General features: G+C 55.1%; 1 protein-coding gene and 1 non-coding gene across 12 annotated transcripts in view; one reads left to right on the forward strand and one right to left on the reverse strand.

Annotated features, from left to right (window-relative positions):
- Positions 1-27922, forward strand: part of ARVCF (ARVCF delta catenin family member) — a 54660-nt gene that overhangs the window by 18205 nt on the left and 8533 nt on the right. For 4 of the 11 annotated variants that reach the window (XM_045291402.1, XM_045291406.1, XM_045291403.1 and 1 more), the window contains exons 2-5: positions 14700-14926; positions 24077-24235; positions 24380-24906; positions 27112-27614. In XM_045291402.1, the coding sequence (XP_045147337.1) occupies positions 14717-14926; positions 24077-24235; positions 24380-24906; positions 27112-27614 (1399 nt within the window). In that variant the 5' untranslated portion in view covers positions 14700-14716. Of the gene's footprint in view, positions 1-14699; positions 14927-18247; positions 18295-23824; positions 23910-24076; positions 24236-24379; positions 24907-27111; positions 27615-27922 lie in introns of those variants that run through there. The other 7 variants (XM_004701201.2, XM_045291405.1, XM_045291407.1 and 4 more) reach the window with 4 other exon arrangements.
- Positions 8538-8667, reverse strand: LOC115870014. The gene has a single exon (XR_004046483.1). It is a non-coding gene; the product is annotated as a small nucleolar RNA SNORA20 (small nucleolar RNA).

Genomic DNA, 27922 nt, shown 5'->3' on the forward strand with positions numbered 1-27922 from the left:
TACATTCATTGCCCTCATCATTTTCAAAACATTTACTCTCCACCTAAGACCCTGGGATCAGGTCCTCATTGTTTCCCCTCCCTCCCTGCTCCCCCCTCCCTTATGAGCCCTTGATAATTTATAAATTTTTATTTTGTCATATCTTGTCCTGTCCGACGTCTCCCCTCACCCACTCTTCTGTTGTCCGTTCCCCAGGGAGGAGGTCACATAGAGTTCCTTATATCGGTTCCCCCTTTCCAACCCACTCTCCCTCTACCGTCCCAGAATCGCCACTCACACCACTGGTCCTGAAGGGATCATCTGCCCTGGGGGCTCTTACAACTCTTATCACAATTCATACATACATCCATTGTGCCAAGCACATTTGTACATATGTTGCCATCATCATTCTCAAAACATTTTCTTTCTACTTGATCTCTTGGTATCAGTTCTTCATCGCACCCCCTCCCTCATGAACCCTTGATAATTTATAAATTTTTTTCATGTCTTACAGACCTGCTGTCTCCCTTCACCCACTTTTCTGTTGTTCGTCTGTGTGTGTGTGTGTGTGTTATGTCGATCATTGTGATCAGCTTTCCCTTTCTCCCCCCACCTTCCCCTTCCCCTCCTGGTATTGCTACTCTCATTATTGGTCCTGAAGGGTTTATCTGTCCTGGATTCCCTGTATTTCCAACTCTTATCTGTACTGTGTACATGCTCTGGTCTAGCCGGATTTGTAAGGTAGAATTGGGGTCATGATAGAGGGGTGGAGGGGAAGCATTAAAGAACTAGAGGAAAGTTGTATGTTTCAACAGTGCTATACTGCACCCTGACTGGCTCATCTCTTCCTGTGACCCTTCTGTGAGGGGATGTCCAATTGTCTACAGATGGACTTTGGGTTTCCACTCCGCACTCCCCTCATTCACAATGATACGATTTTTTGTTCTGGGTCTTTGATGCCTGATCCCTGATCCCATCGACACCTCGTAATCACATAGGCTTGTGTGCTTCTTTCATGTGGGATTTGTTGCTTCTTAGCTAGATGGGCACTTGTTTATCTTCAGACCTTTAACACCCCAGACAATATATATTTTGATAGCTGGGCACCATCAGCTTTCTTCACCACATTTGCTTATGCACCCATTTTGTCTTCAGCAATCCTGTCAGGAAGGTGAGCATCACAGAATGTAAGGTTATTAGAACAAAGTATTCTTGTGTTGAGGGAGTACTTGAGTAGAGGCCCAATGTTAATACTTAACATATAAATGTATGTACATAGGTCTATTTCCCTATCATTAAATAAAAATATATTTACATATGTATATTCCTATATCTAGAGGTCTATAAATGTCCTTTGCCTCCTAGTTTTTTCCTCTATTTCCTTTTACTTTCCTCTTGTCCCACTATCATGTTTGACTTTCATTCAGCTTTCATTAATTCCTCTTGGCTACATTTCACTTGATCAAGTCCCACCAGGTATCCTATGCCCTCCTCGCCATTGATTTTAGATCCCTAGTTGTTCCCTTGTCCCTGGGTTTGTTGGCTCCCCCCTTCCTTTTCCCCACCTCCCCCTCTCCCGTGTCTCTCCCCCTGCCTCCCCTAACTGTCTGCCTAGTTGTTTCCTCCTCTGGTTATTTATCCTGCCTATCTTATATAGATACACATGCAAAAACAATAAGAAACAAAAAAGCAAAACAAAACAAAAAAGAAGAAAGAAAAAGACTTGGATAGCAGGGACACAGGGCACTAACCCACCCAAAGGGAGGGTATTGTTTATATTTCCGCAGGAGAGGGAGAGAGAGGACCAGACCTCAACCCGGTGCTCCAAGACGTAAATACAACATACTGGCATGAAGCAGAGAATCCCAGCCTTGTGGACTCCCCCCACCCCTCCTGCCCCCAGAAGAATGCACTGCAGAGGACAACACCGAACCTACAGCTCAAGGAGGGGGCGTGTCTGGTCAGAGCACACAGGAGCAAACTAGGAGCAAGGAGAGAGGAAGTAGGAGTAGACCACCTGGCCCACCAAGCCCCAAGGACGATATTCCTGATCGGAGCAGCCAATGCACAGAGAGGACCATAGGGCTGGCCCCACCATGAGACACGACGTCCCTCGCTGACCCATAGCATTACGGGGGACAACACTGGAGACAGTGCGGGAATTGTGTCCGATCTCACCCCACCACACCAGGGTGGAATACTAAGGGCGTGCAACAGAGCAGCAAGGGGATCAAAGTAATGAAGTCCCCGAGGAATGCCAAAAATAGACTTTGGGGATAAGGTGTGGCACCCCATCAGACTCAACCAGAAAACACTCCTAAAGGTCAACAAACAGACCTGAAACTATTTATAAGCTTTTCTTTTTCTTTTTAAATGTTTCTTAATCTGCCAGAGTTGTTTTCAGCTATAGTGACCAAAAATATCTACTAGCTTATGCTAGGAGTCACTTTGTGTTGGAGGTCAGGGTTGACATGATGTGTGCCATTGAAGTGGACAAGGGCCAACATGCCTTCTTGCTTCCCTCCAGGGCCCTTGTTCTCTGCAGAGGGAAGAAAGAAGCAAGAGGCGCCCCCAAACAGCCTCATTCTGGATGTGAATCTGCTGGAGGGCCTTCAAACTGGTTCCATGAAACCTCTGCGCGAGGCTTTTACTTTTCTAAAGGTGTGACGGGCACTCCTGAAAGCAAGTTGGATTTGTAGTTAGTTGTTGATTGGGGTTGGCTTTAGTGGGCTCCCAGCTGGTCAGCATCCAGCTCCATAGATCTCCGAGTCCATAGGTGTCTGCACAGCAGTGGCAGTAGGTGGGTACACGAGACGTACACCATTTTACTAAGTTCAGAGCAGCAGGCTACTGCTGCAAACAGTGCCACCTGTCAGCAACTGTTGCTCCCTCAAGGGGCGTAGCCTTTAGACCTAGGCTCTTGGAGGGGGTTTGGAGTCTCTCTTTCTGGTGGGGTACCCCACACCCCTCACCCCTTGAACTTGATAGCACAGGTGGTGGCATTCCCAGAGCAGCCTGGCCTCTCCGATGCTGGAGTTTTTCTTTTTAAAACAAAACTGCTTCTCTGGGTGGTCCAGGGATCTGACGTGCCACAAATTCACTCACTGGCTCCCAGGAAAGTCATTGGCCATGTGAAGGGCAAGGCATGCCTCGGAGAAATCTAGAAAGTTCACTGTGTTGTCCTCTCAAGGAATTTCAGAGTTGGACTCAATTTGAACGACTCTGGAGTTAAGGAGGTGAGGCGTTTAGTTTGTCATGTGGAAGCCGAGAGGTAGACAACAGTAAGCTGCAGCTGACACTTGCAACAGATCACCTCCACCCCTCCAGGACTGCGGGCAGGTGGCGGGCAGGGCCAGTGAGTCTCCCCACCACACAGGCCACAGAGCCCAGCTGGTTCTGAAGGCGGTGGAAGCACAAGCCGAATGAGCCTGTTTCTGCACAGAAAGCATGCTGACCCACTGCAAGCGACCCTCCAGGAGAAGAGTGCTTTCTGCCCTTTCTCCCTTTGGGAATTGCTGTCCGTGAAAAGTTAGCCGCTGGATCTGTCCCATTTCTTCTTTCCCTGCAGCTACCATTATCTGCTGGGTTTAGGAAGACTGAGATTTCTCTCTGCCTCATCACCAAAACTCACAGTCATCATGGCGATTCTGACTCAGAGCGACCCTATAGGACAGCGTCGAACTGCCGCGGTGGGTTTCTAAGACTGTAACTCTTGGTGAGAATAGAAAATCACATCTTTCTCTCTCTGCCTCGTCAGGATCTAATTCTCTACAATGTCCCATCTGCTGTTTGGTACTTCTGTTGCTTTTTAAAATTTTTATTTGAGTCTCAATGGAATCCTTACTGCCTCCATCGGCTCCTTTTTATTACGGTCTGTACTTGGCGCACCGATTGAGCTCTGGCTTGAATCTTTCAAGGACACCTCTCAGCTATGACATCATACTTACATATGTGGAGCCCTGGGAGCATGGTGGTTAGGCATTGGGTGGCAGTCTTGGAAACCCTCAGGGCAGTTCTACCCTGTCCTGTAGGGTCACGGTGAGTCTGAATGGACGCGCTGGCAGGGAGTTTGGTTTGGCTTTGGTTTGCTGCTCTTTGGAGGCCTTTGTGGGGCCCTGGGGTATTGTTCCCTGTACTTGCTGCAGATAGGTCTGTGTAAGCTCAGTGGTTCTGCAGGTGTCCTGGGCCCACCCACTACTGCCTGTCAGAGGGACCTTAGAGACCCGGATGCCTGGTTGGGGAGGGGGGTGGGCAGGTCTGGCATGCCTTAAAGATCTTGGTGTTCTGGACAGTAATGGGGTCTGCATAGGACACTGATCTTCACCAGGACCCACCTCTTGCCCCTGAGGAGGAGCCCTTCAGAACCCTAAACCAGCACCACCCCTTTCCATGTGGGGCAAGTGAGGCAGCACAAGTCAGTGGTGGTGAGTCTGGTGCAGTCACTCCAGCATGGCATCTCCTGGAGCCACAGGATGGAGCCAGGTCCCCGCCTCATTCCAGCCTCTTTGCCAGTGGTGGCCTATGTGAGTGTGAGGGTGCACACAGGTGCCTGTAGTAGGTTTATGGGCCCCTGCAGTGGGGCTGCCCTCGTGGCATGGTGGTTACATGTTGGGTTGCTGACCACAGGTCAGCAGTTTGAAATCACTAGTCGCTTTGTGGGAGAAAGATGAGATTTTCTGCTGTGAAGAGTTACAGTCTTCAAAACCCACAGGGGGCGTTCTTCCTTTCCTGTGGGGTCACTGTGAGTTGACCTGATGGCAGTGAATGAGTGAGAGTAGTGAGGGGGTATGTGCCTCTGCTTCGACTGTATGTACCAGTGTAGGCCTGGCTGTGTGGGTAACTGTGTGTGGGTGTGGGTGGTGGTGGTGGCGGCGGCGGCAGCTATGTACATCTGTGTGCCTGTGCAGGCTGGCTGTGTATGTGTGTATATATGTAGGTGGGGTGACTGTATGCGTGTGTGTGTGTGTGTGTGTGTGTGTGTGTACCTGTGCAGGCTTGGCTGTGTGGGTGGTTGCATGCATGTACCTTTGGGGGCTCTGGGTAGGCCCCCCAATATGTTAGCGCTCTTGCAGTAGTTGCCCCTGCTGGGTGCCCCAAGACCAATCCAGCTGACAGCCGACTCTCCTGGTGTGTGTGGTGAGTGGGAAGGGAGCCCCACAGGCCTAAAGTCACCCCTTTAGGTCATGCTGTTTGCATATAAAAGCCGGGCTGTTGCTCATTTTCTGTGTGGGAATGGTGGCTCTGGACTCTGTTGCCATGGGCAGTTATGCTTCAGGAGCAACTGAGCTGGCTCACAAGGGTTGGGAGCAGCCAAGCCAGCAGCCAACTCAGGTCCTAGTGGGGCAGGGTCCCCCAGGGCCCGGGTGGAGCCCAAGCTGATCATTATCTCACAGCTTGGACACATGGGGTCCTGAGGAAAGAGTGGGCCAGGGGAGGAGCCTGCTGCTGATGTCCAGGGCCAGGAGCATGGCTAGAAGGGTCTCGAACTTCCTTGCTTCGGGCTTGGTGGACTTGATTCCTTTCTAGATCCAGGCCTATGCATGGGAAGCTGTGCACCTGGCTCACTGGTGGGGAGGAAGGCGCTGAAAGTCCTCCCTAGGTGGCAGAGCCCTGCCTATACCAGGTTCTGCCTCCCCCAGCAGGTGGCAAGAGGTGCGAGTGGCCTCTCCAGGTGGAATCTTTGCACCTATCCCATAGACTCTATGCTTGAAACGATCCACATGTCCTCTCCAGTCAGGCCTCTCCCTGAATTCAAGTTTCCAGTGGCCCCTCATCTTCTCCAGTCAGTTGCCCTCACCTCCCACCCACTCAGAACCAAGACAGCCAGCTACTCTGACACCTCCCAGCTCCTGTACCTCCTGCCCGAGTTACCTGGGAGGACACCTGGCTTCTACCCATCCCACTGCAGGGCCCCCTGAAAACCAGGCAGAGCCGCTGGGCTCTCCTTCGATTCCTCTGTGCCTTCAACAGCACCCCATAAATCTCACTGCATTATTGGGTGTTTGCCTGATAGGGCCAGCTGGGCAGAACCTCGTGACTTGAAGGGCTCTGTAGGCTGACACCCAGTTATGGGCCCCCCAGACCTCTCACAGTCTTCACTGAAATCCTTGGGAAGTTTAGCTGAGGCTGCTGAACCCCTCCACCCTCCGACCGACTGTGCTTTGAGCCTGGGGTACCCCAACCTTCTCAGCCCCCAGGGCTGTGACAAGGCTTAACCAGGATTGCTGTAAGTGAGCCCATAGCCTGGACAGCCCAGCGGTGTCAGCAGAACTCCCGAACGCTGATGGGAGACCATGTTGGGGGGATGGGGAGTTCACTGGGGCCTCCAGGGGGTGCAGGGGCCCTTTTGCTGACTTCAAGCGGGTGGGGCTTCAGAGTCAGGGGTAGCCCCCAGGATCCCTGTGCATCTGTCCACAAATATGCCCGCTCGTAGGACCAGCGCTGCCCTGAGCTGCCTGAGGGCCCCTGACGGGCTTAGTTAGCAGTTTCACAGGTCAGACCGAGGTCAACTGGGGAGGGCTGCACAGGCACGGTGCCCAGCACGGCGGCTCGGCCAAGTGCCTGGGTCAGCAGTGGGTAAGAACCCATGGGCCCGGCCAGGGAGCCACTCTGCAGTGGGGGGCCAGCTCCTGGGCTGTGGGCCTGGGGATGGTGGTGGTTTGGGAGATGGGGACTCTGCCATCCTCAGGCCTGGTCTGATCTGCCACCTTTGGGGTCTCCTCTGTCTGCCCTCCCAGGAGTTCCTGGGTCTGAGGCCCCGGTGTGTACTGAGCTCCGCCTGACCCTTTGGCCAGAGTGGCACTCCCTGTCTTATGGGCATTCCCTCATGTTGCCACCCCTTTCTGCCTGGACAAGCAACGTGTGCTCATTGCCAAAATGAACAGGAAGAAAGGGGGGACCTCCAGCACCCCCACCAAGAAGCCGCTTGCCATCAGCCCTCTCTTTGCCTGGCTTGGCCTGATTCCCAAGGTCTGAAGGGCTCTGCTGTCCACAGGCAGGCTGGGGCCACCCCAAGCCCCTGACCACCAGACTCCTCTTGTTGGCTCTGTGGCCCAGGGGGAGGGAAACTGGGGCCCCCCAGAGGCTTATTGGTCACAGGCTCCCAGGGGCTGAACCCCATAGCCCCTCAAAGGGGCTTTGTACCACCACAAAGAGGCTCTGTCCCTCCTGGAGAAGCCTGGGTGTTGCCATGGCGATGGAGGAGGCTGGGAAGAAGAGGTCCACCTGCTGGGAGGGGCCCTGGTGGTGGAGGCTGCAGGCACTGGTGCACACAGGCAGGCCGCTAGTCCTGGCTAACTGCTGCCCCTGCCCAGCTGTGGCCCTCGGTCTGGGCAGAAGCTGCCCCCACCCCACCCCCCACTGTGCCTGGAGGGCCATAGCCCCTTGGTTCTTAGCCGAGGTGGGCTCCCAGCCCGGGTGCCAGGTTGGCCTGTCTGGGTTTGATCTCAGTCTGGCTCGCAACCTCAGCTTCTTCCTCAGGAATGTTTTGTCCCATGCACCCGTGTCAGAGTGTGCTGGGAAGGGGTTTGACACTGCCCCCCACGCTGCCCTTGTCATCCCTGAATTGGGACTTTGCCTGTGGAGAGAGGTGCTAGAGGCAGTGCCTCCTTCCCCCTCTGCCCCGCCACAATCTCACTCCCCTCTTCCTAGTGAACTGGGCTCACTGTGTCAGCAGATACCATACTGTTCAGTGACAGCCCCCCAGGGTCCTCACTGCCTAGAGGTGGGCCCCAGGCTGGTGCTACAAAGCATACCCTCGCTGTCCAGGCCCACCCCCTCTTAGAGCCCTTGGCTATTGCCCTTGGCCACAGCTGCAGCTGGGCTCTGGATCAGGCCAAGGGAGGCAACTTTGAATTGCAGTTTGGGGCCGGCAACTCCTGCCAAGCTCCATTTCCAGGGTCCTCTCAGAGATCACAAGGTTCCCAGGGCACAAAGGAGGCGTGGGTGCCACAGTGTACAGAGGCTGAGTGTGTGTGTGACCAGGTTCCCCACCCTGAACCTGAATCATAAGCAGAGACCTCTGCCGGGGCCCTGGCGGCAGCTCCGTGTGACTAGGCCTTCTCACTGAGTACCTTTCTCCCACCGGCCAGGGTAAGTCCTGCCTCTGCCACATCTGGCTTGGCTCCCTGGCTTGTGCATCCACCACCTGCCCAGCCCTTGGCCTCAGGTCTCCATGCCCACCCCTTAGGCTCTCTGTTTCACATCTTTCCTGGCCCCTTGGCCTGACACCCCCCCAACACCCAGTGCTCCCCCACCCCACCCCTACCTCCTGAGCCTGTTTCTCCCTCCTGCACCAGGTTTGGCAGAGCCAAGCCATAGTCAGCCCAGCTGCCTCCCTGCCTGGGGCCAGCCAGTACTGCCTCTGTTGCAGTGGCCTGAGGCCCCTCTCAGTGCAAGGGAAGCTCACTGACATCCAGGGGCTTTCAACTCATAGCGACCTAAGGGTTTCTGTGGCTGTGAATTTTTAGGGGAACAGACAACCTTGACTTTCTCCTTCACAGAGGCTGCTGGGTTTGAACCACCAACCCTTCAATTAGCAGTTGAGTGTTGTTTTTTCCCAATGTCCAGGCCATGCAGAAGAGAGAAAATGATTATTTTCATCTCAATTTGCAAGGGTCTCATATATTTTATCCCATGTGTATAACTGCTCATATCACTGACAGACAATAGCAGCAAATCAATGGGAAACAGTTGAGTGTTTTAACCATTGTCTTGCCCACCCAAACCAAACCCCTGCCCTCAAGTCGATTCCGAGTCAGCACCCCAGAGAACAGAGTAGAACTTCCTCCACAGGATTTTCTGGGGCTGTCAGTCTGTACAGAGGCAGACTGCCTCATTGTCTCCTGCTGAGAGGCTGGTGGCTTTTAACCTCCAACCTTAAGGACAGCCTGTAAAGATTGACAGCCTCGGACATTCCTAGGAGGCAGTTCTCCTCTGTCTGATCAGGTCACCATGAGTTGGGATCGACTCGATGGCAGTGGGTATTACAGATGGAGAATACCAGGCTCTTGCTGGATGTGACAAATGTTGTTAGGTGCCCCTGACTCAGCTCAAACCCATGGTGACCCTGTGCACAGCAGAATGAAACCCTGCCTGGCCCTGTGCCATCGCACCAGTGTTCCTGTGCCTGAGTCCACTGATGCAGCCACTGTGCCCATCCCTCTCCACGAAGGCCTTCTTTTTTGCTGCCCCTCCACTTGACCAACATGATGTCCTTCTCTAGGGACTGGTCTGTCCTGACAGTATATCCAAAGAATGGAAGACGAAGTCTTGCCATCCTTGTCTCTAAGGAGCACTTTGGCCATACTTTTCCCAAGAGAGATTGGTTTGTCCCTGTGCTAGTCCATGGTACTTTCACTATTCTTCTCCACCACCACCATTCAGATCCATCCGTTTTTCTAGGGATGTGATGAATACTTGATCCTAATTAATCACAAGGCTTTTGCTTGTCATTTTTATGATTTTTTGTCTCTTTGTGGGTTTTTTTGGTAATAATATTTAACAGCTTCATTGGCATATAACTCACGTATCATACAATTTAGTGGTTTAAATATATTAAAAAGAGTTGGAGAGTATAAGATATGACAAAAGAATAATAATTTATAAATTATCAAGGGTTCATGAGGGTGGGGGGAGCAGGGACGAAGGGACAAAAATGAGGAGCTGATATCAGGGGCTCAAGTAGAAAGCAAATGTTTTGAGAATGATGATGGCAACAAATGTACAAATGTGCTTGACACAATGGATGTATGTATGGATTGCGATAAGAGTTGTATGAGCCCCCGATAAAATGATTAAAAAAAAAAAGAGCTATGCAATGATCACAATTTCAGAACATGTTCTTCTTGTACCCATTCTTGCTAACCTTCCCACTGCCCCCAGTTCTCCCCTGCCATAACCTTAAGGAACTATGAATGTATTTACTGTCTCTATGGAAATCACATAAAGATAATCTTAACACCCATCAACAACCACAACAAAATATGACACAGAAAAACCTCGATCCAAGAGAAAGCAGAAGCGAATAGAAGTAGACCAAGTTTAAATTGAGTCAAAAGGGAAAACAAATGGTCACATGTTAAATTTGGCCCTGGTGTTGTGGTTGTGCATTGGGCTGCTAACCACAAGGTCAGCAGTTCGAAACCACCAGCTGCTCCAAGGGAGAAAGAGGAGGCTTTCTATTGCTGGAAGAGTTACAGTCTTGGAAGATGACAGGGACACTTCAGCCCTGTCCTGTCGAGTAGTTATGAGTCAGAATTGACTTGACCACAGTGAGTTTGGAGTTTGGTTTATATCTGCAGAACTTTATTTTCCAGTGCACTCTGTCTGAGCGCAAGATTTTTCACCTCCCTTATCAGTGATCCCAAGGGGTTCTCGGGGCTTCATCCATGTGAGGGCTCTGTACATGGATCTTATTTCTGTGTTTCTTAGGGACACTCCCAAGCACCTGGGTAGGCAGCAGTGTGCATGAATTTCCACCACCCATCAATGGTAACTCATAGTGACTCTGAGTGCTCAGGACAGGGTAGAACAGGTGCCCCTGTAAGTTTCCGAGACTCTAACACTATATGGGAGTCAAGAGCCCAGTCTTTGTTCTGCAGAGCGGCTGGTGGTTTTGAACTGCTCTCCTTGTGGATCACAGCCCAACTCATAACAAGAATTGTGAGGATGGCACAGGATCAGGCAGCGTTGTACACAGGGTGACGATGGATCAGAACTGACTTGATGGTCCCTAACCCAACGATCACCGCACGGCTTCCCTCTCTGGGTCTCCCTTGTGGTTGGAAAGCCACCTATCATGTCATCTGTGACGCTGCGAGTGTTGCTCTAGCTGATAGCAGACTATTTAAAAAATGTGACCCCATGTGGCCTTTGTTCATTTTTAGTTACTTTGGAGATAAAGAAATAGTCCATCTTTACGAAGTCAAGCCACTCGATTCTTTTTTTTTTTGGGCAGTTTCTTCCCATCTTTGAGGAGGCCTGGGGGTGTAGGGGGTTAAGCTTCTGGCTGCTAACCTGCTCAGGAGAAAGATGAGGCTCCTGGACAGGCAGACAGCCTCAGAAACCCTGGGGCAGTTCTGCTCTGCCCTGTCCTGTTGATAGCAGTCGGAATTGACTCGATGGCAGCTGGTCCCCATCTTTTAGACCCAGCATGGCTGGGTGAGCTTTGGTGCCTCTAGCCCAGTAGTGATCGGGACTCTTGGGTGGTCCTGCTTCAGCCCCTCTACCTTTGGTGTGGACGATCAGGGACCATACCTTGGGTGAACCTCACTCTCAGGCCTGCTGCCTTGGCCTCATCCCCAGCCTTCACAGAGCTACGGTGCTTGTGGACTAACCCAGGAGCTCCCTTACCGCCCCCTACTCCCCTGCCAAGTCTTGGACACCAGGCAGCCACAGTGGGTTAATTGGGAAAGAGTGTTCTGGGTAAGATCTCACAAAGGCCAGTGGCCAGTGTGATGAGGTGTCAGTTTGTTGTCCACTGAGGAAATGGTAAAAACACAGGTGGCACTCACTGTCCTCTAGCAACTGACCAATGGGGGCAGGGTTTCCTCCTTGCCGCCCTGCAGGCCTGACCCTTAGGAAATTCCTCTAATTCTTCATCCAAGAGTGTACTTGGGCTTCTTAATTTAATTTTCTGGAGCGGGGCTTTGGCTGGGTTCTTCTGAGAAGGAATGTCTCGGCTGGCCAGAAGACATCAGATGTCAGCAACACTCGCAGAGGGAGGACTCCTTTGATTCTGTCACTGGCTGGCTATAGCCTCAGTGTTCCTGATGGGGCATCGGACAATTTTGCCCTAGAGGGCTGGGCCTTCCTCTTCCTAGTCCAGTGTTTCTAAGCCTCGTTCTTACCCATCTGCCCAGCAAAGTACCCACCCATTTATCTTGCCGTGTCCCATCCACCCCATCCATCTATATGTCCCAACTTTTCAGCCTCCTTTTCTCCCACCTGTGCATACTCCTGCTCATTCTTGGATTTATTTATCCATACATCCATTCACCCACCACCTACCTAGTCATCTGTTCATCTACCCATCCCTCTACCATCCTCCCATTCATACATCCATCCCTTCCATCCAACCTCCCCTGACCTCCCACTCATCCATCTATTCATCTGCCTATCTTCTGCCGCTCCATTCATCTGCCCATGCAATCATCCATACCTCCCCAAGCATACCCATCTACCTACTACATTCATTTATCCATTCACCCATTCATTTATCCATTCACTCATCTGTCTGTCCACCCACCCCATGCCCAGCCATCCTCTCACTGACCACCCACTACGCTTTCTCCAGCCCCTCCCTATCAGTGGCATACGGTAGAGTGGTTCGCCTCCCAGAGGGTCTTTACCTTGTCTAGTGTGGTCCTGTAAATGGTGGGTGGGGGTACCTGACCTGATGCCAGGCTTGTGGTGAGTATACAACCAACTGTGACTGGGTTATCGTCTCTCCTGCAGTTCATGATTTTCAAGTTTGAATCTCAATCCTGTCCCTCTTTGGCCCTCTCCCCAGTTCCTGGGGCATGTTTTCTAGCCTGGATCCTGCTGGAGTCACCTCTCTATGAGGAGGTCACTTCTGGCTGCCTAGGGCTAGAGAAGCCTTTCCTCTGGTCAATTACCCTCACCCACCCTGGGACAGGGGTGTGAAGCACACTGTGTGTAGGAACAAGGTAGCCCACTCCCAACCCTCATTAGCTTTGTGATAGTTCTTCACCTAGCAGGGAATCCTTCTCACCCAACCTCTGAGCACAGTATTGTAGGATTGGTTTAATCTATAAGCACTCAGAGAAAAGGTTCTTTCTCTTGCATCCTCAAGAAGCCCAGTGGTATTGGCCAATGTCAGTCAGGCTCATGCCCAGCTTTCTTCCCTCTTGTTGCTCTGAGCTGAATAGTTACCAGTGTGGCCCCTGAATCCTGATCACTGTTCCCTTGGGTTCACCTTCCCTTCTCTTTTCCAGTACAGCCTGGGCACAGCTGTGAAGGCCCCAGGGCCGCTTCCTTTACACACCAACCCTTGGTTTCAAAAAGGAGCCCTGGTGGCACAGTGGTTTACGCGGTAGCCTGCTAACTGCAAGGTCAGTGGTTCAAACCCACCAGCCACTCTGCTGAAGACAGATGGAGCAGTTTGCTCCTATGAAGTCTAACAGCCTTGAGAACCCGAGGGAGTGGTTCTCCTCTGCCTTACAGGGTCACTCTGAGTAAGAGTCAACTCAAGAACCTCAGGTTTGGTTTGGTTCCAAGGCTCTGCTGATAGTGGTCTGATGTTGCAAACAAGACTAAGCTGAAGGCTCCAGTGACCTTTTCCTGCCACCCCCCACCCTCCTCCCACACAACCCTTTTTCCTGTGGAGGAAAACCCTTGATGTCCCCTTGGGCCCAGCCACCGGTTTCAGTCCATCAGCATCTGCCTATGAGTGTTGCCCACGTGTGCGGGAGGACCTGACTCTTGCGTGCTCGGAGGCTTTGTGCCTACAGCTGTGACCAGGATGGCGCCGGGCTTCCCCCTCTGCCCCAGCTGACTTAACAGCTGTTCCTCTGCTAGCACTGCTTCCCCGGAAGTTCACACTGACAGTTTGGTTTGTGTGACAGCTGCCAGGGAAATAAAGCCCAGCTTGGGGCCTGGGCTGACCTTTTGTTGTCAGTGAACTTTGGTTTCCCCAAGATTTCACGGTGGGTCTGAGTTCTCTGGTGGGTGTCCCATCACTCTGAGGTGCATCCATGCTACCAGTATGTCCCTGCTTCGTCTGGTATTGGTGTGACCAAGCCCAGCCCTGCCCCTCCTTCTCCTCAGGCTCCGCTCAAGCCAGTTAGCCAAGTGCCCCCTTGTCATGTACAGGGCCCTGGTCTCCTCTGCGGTGGGTGGACCAGGCGGAGGCCCTGTGCCCCTCTTGGAGTGTGTGCTGGCCATGGACCTCGCCTGCCAGGGCAGGGTGTTCATGCCACTGATTGCTGCTTAGATCTGTGCTCGTATACTTGTATAAGGTTTCCTCTTGCCAACTAAGAAACAAATTCACTAGGTAGCCTGGGAGGGAAAATGCTGGCTTGTCTGGGGCCACCCCACCCCCACTGCCTACCTCCCTGGGGGCAGGGGTGGTGGTGGTGCTGCTGGGACCCTAGAGGGCAGTGCTGGGCCAGGCCCCAGAAGCCCTGAGCTTCACCAAAGCCACATAGGAGGGTCTTGGGGCCTGCCAGCTCCCCCCACTGCCTTGCCCTCATACTCCCCAGCAGGCACTCAGCCCCTGCAGAACCACTGATGCTCACTCACCTGGGCCCCCAGCCGCACCAGCGGGGTGGCTGCAAACCAGCTCCCAGTCTTAGCATCCCTCTCTCTGAGCTGGGTGAGCTGCTGGGTGATGGGCAGGGCACAAGCGCCTGTGAAGTAGTAAGTGTGGCCCTGCCAGCTCTCCTTGCCCCTCCCAGTAGCCCCGAGGCATCTTCATGGATGGTTTGCTGGGTCTGGCTGGAAGTCGAAAAGCCCTGGTCAGAGGCCCAGGCCTTGTGGGAAGAAAGCCAGCTGCTTCTGGTCAGCCTCGGATTAATAGCTTATAATTTAGAATTCAATCAATGCAGCGTCCTCTCCCAGGAGCCGGATGCTCTGCTTGAGGAGTGATCCTGTGTTCCTGCAGGGTGGGGGATGGGGCCAGGGGTTTCCCACGATTGGTCTCACCAGGCCTCCGCCCTACCTACTCCAGCCAGCCTAACCTGACTCTGCTTTGTCTCCAGCTGGCTGCCACCAGGCCATGGAGGACTGCACCGTGCACTCAGCAGCCAGCATCCTGGCCTCAGTGAAGGAGCAGGAGGCCCGCTTCGAGAGGCTGACACGGGCACTGGAGCAAGAACGGCGCCACGTGGCGTTGCAACTGGAGCGTGCTCAGCAGCCTGGCATGGGCAGTGGTGGTGTGGGCTGTGGGCAGCCCCTGCCGATGGCCTGGCAACAGTTGGTCCTGCAGGTAACACCCCAGCAATTTGAAAAGGGATAAAAACTGGTCAAGTGGGGCAACCTTCAAGGGGCCCTAGTAGACCACAAACCAGTAAGCATGGTTTATTATAAGACTTGCCTGGGCTGCTTATGGGGAGAGGAAGGGTGGGGGTGGTCATGACTATAAATCCCGTGGTGTGTGAGGTAGCATATGATGATTGGGCCTGACTGTCAGTGAGCCCTCAGAGCCCACATGGCTTGGTGGTCAGCTTAAGGAATGAGGGTTGCCCTGCCAAGGTGGTCTCCTTCATTATACATGGAATAGGTCAGTCCTAGAGGGGTGGAGCCATATGCAAATCCCCCAGGCTCTGCTGTGGCTTAGAAAGTGGCCTGGGAGCCTGAGTGTTTTCACTGATCCCAGTTCCAAGACTGGGCTCAGAGCTTTGCTAAGCCTAGGAGGTGGGGGGCTGTTGCTGTACCCTAAACGGCAGACAGGAGGGAGGGGCACCTGGCTCATGGGAATATAAGGGTGAGATAAGGAAATAGAAGAAGCCTAGTTTGGAGTGTACTCATTGTAGTTCTTAGGAATATTCCAAGGAGTGGTGGTGGTACAGTAGGTTAAGCACTGATCAAAAGGCCAGTGGTTCCAGCTGACCAGCTGCTGTGAGAGAGGAAGATGTGGCCAGCTGCCCTTGTCAAAGCTGACAGCCTCAGAAACCCAGAGGGGCAGTTCGGTCCCTGTGAATCAGAACCGACTCATTATTCCTCCAAGGAGCCCAGGGCACAGTGGGATGGCCCTGAGCTGCCAACTTTGGGCTCCGAAGTTAAATTAACCTGCTGGCCCGAGGTCATGTGGTGGCTTCCGAACCATGGAAACCCGAGGGGGAGAGATGAGGCTGCCTGCTCCCTTAAAGATTTACAGCAGAGCATCCCTTGGGTACAGTTCTACTCTGTCCCGTAGGGTTGCTGTGCGTTTGAATTTTATTATTAGTGGATCAGAAGACCAAGGCCTGGGGCAGGGGTAGTCTGGACTCCTTGCCTATGCACCCTACCACCTTCTCTGATCCTGTCAGGCCCTGACTGCAGGAAAGTAGGCTGCTGGCCGGCCATGCCACATCTGCTGGTTTGGGCAGCCTGTGTCCCTTGTGGCTGGAGAGCAAGGGCTTGGCGTGAGCCTTAGAATTAGTAGCTGGCATCAGACTGGGGGATATGGGGTAAGTGACCCTCCCTGATCTTCCCTCAGTGACCTTGTTTGGTGGAGTGAGTGATGGTCCTTAGATGGGCTCATTCGGTCCTAGTCCCTATAAGTGTGAGTCCAGCACAGGGACATGGTTAGAGCCTAAACATTGCTCATTTTCAGGGGACTCCAGGTCCCACTGACTACCCAGATCTCTTGGAGAGGAGTCTTTCCCCAATCACATCATGCCCTGAGGTCTCAAGGGGCTTTACCCCACTGGTGGCTAGCATTCAGGCTAGAGTAGACTTAGGGACAAGGGCCAACACTGCTGTCCCCCAGATCTCAAGGCATTTCACACGGGACAGGACAGCCCAGCTGGGTCTCTTGGGTACAGTGGCAGCCAGTGACTTCAACACTACCCTTCAGGCCCCAGGCTCTCCAGCCCCCACTCCAACTTCTAGCCTGTAGCCGACATCACAGGGGTCAGTGTCCTGGCCGGGGAGCTATTCCCACTACTGGAGCAGTCCAGACCTTGGGAGGGCTGTAGACCACACGGCCTCTGGGCTCTGGGCTCTCTGGCCACTGGGGTCTCTGTCTCTGGGAAGGAGTCCATTTGTTCAGGCTGGGTGAGGAACAAGCATGTGCTCCAGACTGTGTGTGGGGACTTCTTGGCTAGGGAGCACCAGGGCCAGTTAGGCCTCTCAGCCTTGACTCCAAGATCTATCTCAGCAGGTTATGCCTGCTGAGCCACTGGGTCACCAAGGGCTGGGGCCCAGGGTCCGGGGCCTGGTGTTGGGGCCAGAGCCAAGGCGGGGTAGCCAGGGCCAGAGACTTGAGTGGCTGCAGGGAGTAGCTGGGGCTGAGGCTGAGGAGCTGGGAGCCAGAGTTTATTGCTGCTGCACTCCTCACGGTCATGGCCACCTCCCTGTGGAAAGACCAGCCTGGGTGAAGCAGAGGGATGCTGTTAGGGGCCTGTCCTGCTGGGGTGTGGCGCCCACCTCAGTCATGGAGGGGGTGTGGCCAGGACCCCAGCAGCTGGTAAGATTTGGGAGAAGCCAGAAATGGCACAGTCATGAATCTCAGGGACATCCTGATATTGGGGCAGTGGCCCCGTCCCCCTCACAGCTTCCAGTGGTTCATAAGGCAGTGGATGTGAGCCCCCTGGGCTGTATATGTGGTATTTCGTGGAGGCACGGTGACCCGAGGCTTCAGTGGCTATGAGATTCGGGCCTGCCACCACCCTCTTCTCCAGGCTGGTCCAGCCCTGCCTATCTCAGACCCCTTTCCTTTTCCACTTGCCCTATCTGCCGCCCGACATGAGACAGTGGCCCTTGTCACAGCAGGGCCAGGTTCCCCAGGGAGCAGCAGCACCTGGCCAGAGGAACCCGACTGTGCCGCAATACACCACTCCACTTCCCAGCCAATCACAAATGTGGGTGAAGCCTGCTACGCCTCCATGAGCTTGGGACCCAAGACCAGAGCATTGACATGGCTGGCCAGAGTCACCCAACAGTTCCCCGCCCACTCCATTTGAGCTATACTCTCTCCCTGAGGGTCCCTGGGCTTCTGGGTCTTAATGGGGGGAGCCCCAGACACCGAATAGATCGCCTGATCACCAACGACCTTTGTGAGGGGAGGTTCCCATTGACTGCGTGCAGCGGGGTAGGCGGGTGGGAGTGGGAGGGGCAGTCCGGTCGGGGTTTGAGTTTAAAGTCTGGGGAGACCTGAGAGGACATTCAAGAAGGATTCCTACATACTTGCGGCAGCTTATTGGCCATCATCTCACATCAGAAGACGCTTGTGGCCAGGGAGCCAGAGACGGTCCCCTTCAATGGATGGGTGGGAAAGGGTTGTGGGTGCCCATCTTACTGGCGGCTAGCAGAGCCCCGGGAATAAGAACTTGGCTTGTCACTTGGCAACACGCTATCATCCCTTGGTAAGGAGGCCAGGGCGTCCAGACAGGCCGCAGGGCAGAGGGGGCGACTCCGGCCCCGCCCCGGCTGCGGAGCCCCGCCCCGTGTCCGGTGAGGGGGCGGACCGCGCGCCGCCCCGCCTGGGCGCGGCCCTGCTCCATTGGCTGCTTGCCGCTACCGCCGCCGGATCCGCCCCCGCGGGGAGCGAGTTCGCAGAGCCCGAGCGGCCCAGGCGCCCGTGCCGAGCCCGGTCCGCCGCCCGTCGCCGCCCCGCCGAGCCCCGGCCCAATGCCGGCCGAACTCAGACAGGTTGGCTGGACTGGAACTTGGTCCGGGGCGGAGGGCGGAGGGGGTGGGGTCCGGTGCGCCGTGCCTTGCCGGAGGCCGGGCAGCCGAGGGCGGCGTCGGCCTGGCCGGGAGGACCCGCTTTTGTTGTGCGGAGCCGCTGCAGAGGCAGCTATTGTCTGCTCCGGGGCCGGGTCGGCGGAGGCCGGCCGGCTGGCCGCCGTGGGGGTGTGCGGGGCGCGGGGCAAGACCACTGAATCTCCCGCGGGTCGGGCTCTGGGGGCCTCTGGCAGGCTGGGCACCCGGAGGGTACGTTCCCCGTGGGCACGAAGACAGGTGCTGGCGGCCCCTCCCGGTGCAGGAGGGAGGCCGAGGCAGGAGAGAGCAGCCTGGTCAGTCTCCGGTTCCATGGGGCTCCCTCGGCCTCCTCGCTTGCCCCTGCACAGGCTCCGACAACCGGGAGCTGCATTCAAGGATGCCCTGCCTGCCAAGAGGGTGCACAGGTGTTGAAGAAGGGAGGCTGTCCCCTGCCCACGTGTGGGGACAGGAGAGGAAACCACACAGGCCGGTGGTGGGTCGTGTGAACAGCTGCCTTGGGGCACAGGGAGTCAGGGGACCTCACACTCAGGCAAGAAACATGCCCAATGAGAGAAAAAACTTGCCCAAGGCCTCTTGTGGCCACACACCTACTGAGCCAGTTTGATTTCGTACTAGTCTGAAGTGGGGAGAAACGCTGGAGTGCTCAAGAGAGTTTAAGTTAAGGAATGACCCACCAGTGGGCCTGGCTTTAGCAAGCTGGAAAAGGGTGAGACCTCAGCTCCGCCCTCTTGTGCCCTCCACCTTGCTCCTTAGCCTGCTAGCTGCTCACTGCATGTGGCCGGTCTGCAGGGGCCAGGTGCATCTGCTACTGTGCACAGCTAAGGGTCTGCTCCAACGAGGGCGGACGGGCAGCTGTGGGCATGAAATGAGGGAGTATTTTGTGGTTTTCAGGGCCATTCTGTCATCCAGTGACAGCCATCAGGGCTCTCTAGGAGTCGGGGATAGGGTGGGAGGAGCTTAATCAGAGCCAGCTGTGGGATGCCCTACTTTATCCTCTCTCAGTTAGGGATCCACCAACCAAAACCCAAAAACACAGCTGTGGAGTCGATTCCAACTTATGTCTAGCTTATGTAAATCTGAGATCCACTCTATACAGGAGCAGACAGCCTCATCTTTTGTTCTAGGAGTGGCTTGTGGGTTTGAACCATGAATCTTGTGATTAGCAGTCCAGTGCCTAAGCCACCATGCCACCAGGGTTCCTTTGGGCCCCTGCTAAGTGCTAAAATCCAAGCTGTGTGGGTGCATCAGTACCCTGGGACCCCAGACCTGGCTTATGCTCTGGTTAGGACTTGGCTTGTTTCCTTTGGCCCCTCCCCTCCACAGTGTCGCAGCACCAGTAGGGGCACACTCACACACCCCTGCGCTCCCCCCCTACCCCAGTCATGGACTTTTGCTCTACGCCTCACCCCATGCCTGCCTTCTCGGCTCTGTGCTGGTCCTGTTTCACATGAGGAAGCTGGGTCCCAGGAGAGGCTGTTGCAAGCATAATCTGTGCTTGACTCTAGGTTTATGGGGGCCCCTTAAGGATGGGGTGTTCGGTGACATCTTTGGTCCAGCCGTAGTCCAGGGGCCAAAGAGACTTCCTAGGGGACGTGCAGCCCCAGGGATTAGGTAGGCCAGAATATGATAACCACAGGCTGGCTGTGACAGGAGGCTGGCACTCTGGTCCCAGCAAGAAGGATGAGGAGGAACCCAGACTCTGGACAGGAGTGGTGAGAGGCCACAAGTCGCTACTGCTACAGGACAGGAATTGGTGCATCTTGTGATATGGGAAATTGGTGGGGTGATTGATGTGTTTAGGACAGTACCTGTGTCTGAGGTGCAGGTGGGATGGCCCAGAGTCTGGTCTGGGACAGAGGCTGTTGTGTAGGACTGCAGGATCGTGGAGGTCCTGAGGGTGAGCCTGGCCAGATGGACATTGATGTGGTGGCCTGAAACAGGACACTGGAATGGACAGGAATTGGCCACCTCATTGATAACCCACTGTGTGCTGCTCATCATCCTGCATCTCCATGATGGGGTGACCTCAGTTTCCCCCTATGTTGCTTGGGTGGGTGACCTAGGGCACTGGCGGACTCTGGCACTGCATGCTGAGAACACGTGTGGCCTTGCAGTAGAGTGAGGTCTGCCCATGTGTGGGGAAGCTATGTGTGTGCATGGACATGTACTAGAAATGACGGACATGGGTATGCTTGGAGTTGTCTTAGGAGAACAGCCAGATTGACAGGCTTAGGCATGCAGGCCAGGCAGGTACCCATGCACAGGTGTACACATTGTTTACCCGAGGGACCAGGTACATGTACATATGCATATACATGCTCTCAGCAGACAGGGCTCTCATGCATATGCCTTTGTCTGGGTAGATGTCTGCCTGAGGGTCTAGGTACATGTCTGTGTGCACAAGGCTGGGTGTTCATGTACATGCTTGTGTATGTATATCCTTCCCTGGGGGACCAGATACATTCATGTGCACACATATGTGTGTGTGCCCATGCACCAGGTGCGGTACTTGCTTGAGGGGCCAGTACATGTATGTGTGCATGCACATGTGTTGTACCAGCCCCCATAACTGAATGGGTCCAAGGGGCAGTTGTGTCATTGAGGGGTAAATTAAAGAGACATCAGATAAGATAAGGCATGCAAGGGCTCACCTTCTCAGTCATGACTTCAGGAGCCAGGTCTGAGCAGAAAAATATATCGCCAACAGAAGCTTATATACTTTGGACCATGCAAGCCCCCCCAATCATAGGTAATCACATATATCACAAAGTGGGTTGTACCCTAACCCTAAAGGTCCCTGAGTATATTGGAGGAGTAAACTAACACCAGTTTCTGGGGAAGGTGGGGGAGTGGCTGTCTTCACAGGCTAGAGAGCAATAGCACTTGTCTGCTCCTATAGTTAGAGTTGCCGGCTACATAGCAATCAGCCATGTGCTTGTAAGAGGTAACTTTAAGGCAGCACAATTATGGGAGGCTATAGTGGGGATTAATATTAATTATGAGAATGTGATTGGGTCTGTCTCCAGCTCACAAAGGTGAGGGCCTCCCTCCACCCCAGAAACGCAGGCTTCTTAATATATGAGAGTAAAGGATTCATCCATCTTTACTCTCTTCCCATTCTCTGTTTCCCACATGCATGCACCAGGCAGGATATTCATACATGCATACATCTTAGCTTCAGAGGCCAGGTGCATGTGTGTTTGTGTGTGTGCGCTTGTCAGGTGAGGTGCTCATACACATGTATGTATACATACATTCTTGCCTGATGGGCCAGGTGCATGTCTGTGTGCCCTCTGTGTGTGTAGGGGGGCACGTGCATGCACTAGACAGAGTGCTCATGTACCCATGTATTCATATATCCCTGTCTGACGGCCAGCTACATGCATGCGTGTGTACCAGGTAGAGTGCCTACACACACATGTGCATGCATACAGCCCTGCCCAGGGGAAGGGAGGGGGTGTCTGGGTGCCACGCCTTCCCTGAGCTCAGCTGCCTGATGCCCGACCCCACCCCCCTGGGTGAAGTCATCCACCATATTTAGCTAGCTGAGGACATTTGCCAGTGGGGTTCTCAGGGCCATGGGAGTCCGCTGCAGGGCTGCTTATGTTTGAGTGTTGTTGGCTGAGGAGGCCCCGGTTCTTCTCAACCCCTGTCTCTTCGGCCCCCAACTCTGCAGGCTGCATTGTGAGGAATTGTCTGGACCACAGGTCGACCCTGGGGACCTGAGCTTTGTCCCCACTACATACCCCATGACCTGTGGTCTGGTGACTGATTCTGAGAGGGCTTGATGTATGCAAATGCCCATAGGGCCCAAGCCCATTGGCAGAGCGTCCTGGCCACCATCCTCTGATGTCAGTGTTACCCCTTCTCCTGCCAACATAAGGCCTGAGGGTGCTGTCCCTGAGACCTGAGCTCTGACTTGACCCTCCAGGCACAGTACAGAGAATGGGTTGCCTGCCACTCTCGCCAAGTATAGAATGGGCAGCCGAGGCTACAGTAGTAGAGGGCTGGCTGCCCCTGGTCCAGAGTCATCCCGGCACCCTAGTGCTCTCAGAGGTCAGAGGAGGGCCTGACCACCGTGCTTGGCAGCCCATCAGCATGCCACTGAGCCTCAGAGCAGTGCCCCCTTTTCCTGGGTAGGCCCCCCAACACCCCACCCACATCCCCATTCCAGCACCAGGTTGGTGGCAGCCAGGCTTGAGGGCCAGGGGGGACAAGTGTTGTTTAAAGACCTCATTGCGCTCACTCCTTCCCTGTGGATGCCTAATGCCCCCTCCCCCACTCTCCATGAGCAATTTGTGACTGTGTAATTTTCACCATGCCTCAGTTTCCCCCTCTGTAAAGTCGTGCCTTGTCCTCTAAGGGCCTGTTCTTGGAGGCGGGTTAGGACCTGCCTGCTGCAGCCATGCCCGTGTGTGTTGTGCACCTGCAGAGTGGCAGGCCCTGAGCCAGAGTGCCGCATGCAATGAGGGGCAAGCATCCCTCTAGGGTGGGGCTTGATCTGGGGAGGCTTCACATTCGAAGACCCGTAAACTGGCCCAGCTGTGTCCATCTCTGCTGACCTCTCTGCTGGACACTACCCCTGAGGGGAGCCCCATGTGCACCTGGCCTTGAACCTCTCTGGGCCCAGGTACAGGCTCTGAGTGCAAGCTCTAGAGCTAGACAGAAATGGGTGTGGGTGTGAGTGTGGCCTTGGCTGGATTGAGCAGACCCTGGGTTGAGGGGCAGGCAGGGCTTCAGGAACAGGTCTTGCTCTCCTGCCAACCCCCTCCTCAGCTGCCCACCACCCACCTGCTGCCTACCATGGCTTGGGTTCCTGCCTGGCCTGCTGCCGGCACTAGGGTAGGGGAAGTCAGAGGCTCAGGGTACACCGAGTTTGTGGTCCCCACACCACTCAGCACAACTGAGGTCCAGCCAAGTTTTGAGCCTTGGTGTCCCCACTGACAAGTCTGGCCAGTGGGCACGGGAGCCCCCAAATTGCCTTACCAGGAATTCTACTGCCGTGATGCCTTTCCTAGACAGTGGCAAGGGTGGCTGCTGACTGAGAATGAAACCGGTGGTCTGAACTGGGGGCAGAAGCTGGGGAGTCCTGGGGGTGGGAGTATACAGGAAGGGGCCGTGGAGTGTCCACCCAGGGCCAGCTGATCCCCCTTGAGCAGCCCATCCTCTCTGGGCTCTAATCTGCCGTATCCCAGTGGTAGCACTGACCTGACACCGAGTTGGACTCTGCCCACTCGGCACCCCGAGTGTCTGGGCCGGGAAGGAGCAAGAGTATTTTGGGCCTCTGGGTGTTCAGGGCATTCTGGGAGTTGGGTATTTCTGTCCTGTGAGGCATCTGGCTGGCATGGGAGTGGGAGTCTGGGTGTGGCCATCAGGACATGCTGGAAGCACCACTGCACGTCCTTTTGGTGCTTGGTCCCTGGGGTAGGGCAGGGGAGAGGCCCAGGTGTCACATGCCCTGGGCTGGTGCAGGAGGGTCCAGCCATGCCCCGAGCATGGACTTCTTGGGAGAGAGCTGCCTCAGACTGCCCAACCCTGGGGTCTGTGACCTGACCTGCCAGCTCTCTTTGGGGGGACAGGCCAGGGTCAGAGGACTTAGTGAGCCTGGTCTCACCTGCTCAGGCTGGATGGAGTGGGGGGCGGGGAGGCAGAGAGGCCAGCATAAACCAAGTTGGTGTCCTGCTGACGCCTACCCACCTCCCCTCAGGAGCAGAGCCCAGGTAGCCAGACTTCGCTGGCCACCATGCCAGAGGCGCCGGAGGTACTGGAGGAGACAGTGACCGTGGAGGAAGACCCTGGCACACCCACCTCCCACGTGTCCATTGTCACATCTACAGATGGCACAACACGACGGACAGAGACCAAGGTACAGCCTTGTCCGGGCAGGTGGGCTGTGTAGGCAACAGTAGTCCCCTCTCCAAACAGGCATGCCCCACTGGCCACCGAGAATGCTCCGCCAACAAGCCAGGCAGGCGTCATTCAGCCCTCAGACTGTCCACCTGTCTTCCAGGTTACCAAAACGGTCAAGACGGTGACGACTCGGACAGTCCGCCAGGTGCCACTGGGCCCAGATGGCCTCCCGCTGCTGGAAGGTGGTCCCCTGCTGGGCCCCTTTGCTGATGGCCCCCTGGACCAGCACTTCCTGCTGCGAGGTGGTGGCCCAGCAGCCACACTCTCTCGGGCCTACCTCGGTGGTGGGGGTGGCTTCCCGGACGGGCCTGAGCTCCGGGATGGACCCAGCTATGGCAGCCTGTCCCGAGGGCTGGGGGGGCGGCAACCTCGAGCAGGCCCCCTGGGCCCGGGCCCCTGCGATGGCAGTTTTACTCTGCCTGGCCGTCGGGAAGCTTACCCAGCAGGCCCTGAGCCTGCACTGCCTGGCGGCCGTTCCCTGCCTGAGCGCTTCCAGGCAGAGCCATATGGGTTGGAGGATGATACTCGCAGCCTGGCCGCAGAGGACGAGGGAGGTCCTGAGCTGGAGTCCGACTATGGCACGGCCACTCGGCAGAGGCCTGACTGTGGGAGAGGTCCTCGCACCAGGTGGGCACTGTATCTCATGCTGCCACCCCTGGGATGTCTTCCTTATGTCCCCTCGCCACAGAACGCCCCATGGCCAGGTTTAAAGGCAGCCAAGCAGCCAGAGTTGAATCCGTCATGCACACTTAAATAAGAATTTCCCTTCAGGCTTTTCAGTGGGTCCTTTGGGCCTAGGGCAGGAGAGAAGTTAATGACAGTGCCTGGCACCTGCTACCTCTTCTCTAGGCAGACAGCCTCAAAGACCTGAGCCCTACAGGTTCAGCACATCACTCTGAACAGGAGGCCCCCATATTCTCCCTGAACCTCAGTTCCCTTTGTGCCTCATCTACCCAGAACCCAGGGTCTTCTTGGCTTGGCTTTTAGTATTGTCCTCTCTGCCCTCATCTGTTGGGAGAAAGCAAGGCTTCCTACTCCCATTAGAATTTACAGTCTTGGAACATGCCTCTCCCCCCGCCCCACTTCCCAGGGGCAGTTCTACCCTGTTCTACAGGGTCCCTAGAGTGGGGACATGGCCATCACTGGGTGTGGGTGTTGGTGAGTGGCTCAGAACAAGTCGCCGGACCCTGCCTGACTTCTAGTCTCTCCTCTGGAAAGTGGGTTTGACAGGGATGACCCACCAGTCTGCTGAGAGTCATCTCATTCCTCGTGGAGCAGGTGGCCTAAATGCCTCCAGGATGTCCCCTGGACGCTCAGTGTGTCAACCAGTAGTACCTCGTCTGACGCTCGCCTACAAATGACCTAAGGGGACTAACATGCACCATGGTGGCCATCAGTGAGGGGACCCTAATGAACGTCTTGTCTGCATGCACCGTAACACTGTCTGTTTCTCAAATGGGGTTTTCTCCAGCAAGACAGCAGGACTTGTCTTAAGATAGCAAGTCTTTCTCCACCTCAGGCAGGCAATCACTCCACGAACAGAAAACACTCTTGGCCATGCTGTCCGTCACCCAGAGGCCACTGGGAAGGCCTTTCCAGGGAGAGCTCACTGCCCACCCCACCCACACAAATACACACGCACACATCTTGATGCTCATGGGAAGACAGGGCCCTTAGACTGAGGTGACCAGACGTCCTGCTTTTGGCAGGACAGTCCTGCTTTTTGGCGTTTTAAAAAAGTCCTGATTTTTGGAAAGAATGCACAAGCTAGGGAACGGTCTGTTTGGTCCATATAGGTCAAATTTTTAATCAAGAACACCCCCCACCTGCCCTGTCAATGGTGTCCTGCTTTAAATCTGGTCACCTTACCTTAGACAGTCATAGACATTGCTCAGGGTCAGGGAACAGCTTGGACAGAGGAGGGAGTGAACCCCTCCTTCTAGAAGGAGTATGGGGCCTGTCCTGGTGAGCAGAGGCTGGGCTCTGCCTCATCATTGGCTCGGCCAGTGGGTCTTCTCTTTGATTTTTTATTTTAGGAAGTGTGTACACCTTTAATGTCACTGTTCCCCTCATAGGCCTGTCTCTTGCTGGGTTGAAGTGTGAGTTCAGTTCCAGGCTTGAAGCGATCACTAAAGGGTCAGAGTCTCGAGGTTCACCAGTTTCTACCAGACCAGTAAAATGGGTTTTGTTTGTGTTTTGCTTTCATGTTTTGTTGTGAAGTGGGTGAAGGCTTATCGAGCAGCTCGTCAGGGTTCCATGCAACAATTCCCCCACATTTTACTGCCTCTCGTCCATTGAGGTGCTCTGTGCAAACGCCTGCCTGCTCCCTGGGCTTCTTGTTTCTGTCCTGTGGTTTTCTCTAACCCTGTGAGTTTGGCCCTAGGGCAAATGTTGCCTTCTAGATTACAAATGGTTAATTATTCTAAGGTGTGCGTACCCCCTGGGGTTCTTGAAGGTCTTACATTCCCCCAGCTCTCTCCAGCCAGTTGGCCTGGACTCATGATTTTGAGTTTGCTTCTGCCTTTTTCTCCTGCTCCATCCGGACCTTCTAATTCGAGCGCGCCCTTTCAGAGGGGTTGAAAGTGGTAGCTAGCCACTAGCTAGTTTCTTCAGGTCTTAGGGGCACGGAGACTGAGGTTCGCCTGGTCCACGGGTCTAGTTTGTCCATTGGGTCTCACTAGTCTGGGTGCTGGCTGTGTCTGGGGCCAAAGTGCAAATACTCTTGACTCTGCGCCCACCCCTCCCCGAGCCCACAAACTCTGGGGCATCTGCAGGGGAAGCTCAGACAGGGCTGGGGCCGTCAGGAAGACGCTCACACCCCGCTCACCCAAGCAGGCCCTACGAGGATGCTGCAGAGGATGGTGGCGAGCTGCTGGACGCACGGCCTCCATTCCCACCAGTGACGGCGCCCCTCGCGCAGCCCGAACGGGGCAGCCTGGGCAGCCTGGACCGGGCGGTTCGACGTTCACCCTCCGTCGACAGCGCTCGCAAGGAGCCTCGTTGGCGGGACCCTGAGCTCCCTGAGGTGCTGGCCATGCTGCGGCATCCCGTGGACCCTGTGAAGGCCAATGCAGCGGCCTACCTGCAGCACCTGTGCTTTGAGAATGAGGGCGTGAAGCGGCGCGTGAGGCAGCTGCGGGGGCTGCCACTGCTGGTGGCGCTGCTGGATCACCCGAGGGCAGAGGTGCGGCGCCGGGCCTGTGGGGCGCTTCGCAACCTCTCCTATGGCCGGGACACAGACAATAAGGCCGCTATCCGGGACTGTGGTGGTGTGCCCGCCCTGGTGCGCCTGCTGCGGTCTGCCCGGGACAGTGAGGTCCGAGAGCTGGTCACAGGTGAGCAGACTGAGCCTGAGAGGAGACCCAGGTTTGGCTGGTGAGGGGTGGGGCCACACGAAACCCACTCCTGTGAGCCTGGGGGGCAGGCACCGTCTGAGGAACCTGTGAGCTGGCCTGGGCTTTGGCCCCTCAGGCAGGAACCTCATCTGCCTTGCGTCCACTGGCACAAGGCCTGGAGACCAGCCTCCCTCCCTCTCATCTTCCTGGTCGTGCATGAGTTGGAATTGTGTCCATGGGACCTCTTGGCCATGACTGGCCATCTCTGGCACCCTGGGAAATAGGAGGCCGTGTAATCCTCTGCTGCA

Source organism: Echinops telfairi, unplaced genomic scaffold, assembly GCF_000313985.2.
Source record: "Echinops telfairi isolate 266 unplaced genomic scaffold, ASM31398v2 ScPeMD7_70;HRSCAF=299, whole genome shotgun sequence".
Lineage (NCBI taxonomy): Eukaryota > Metazoa > Chordata > Mammalia > Afrosoricida > Tenrecidae > Echinops > Echinops telfairi.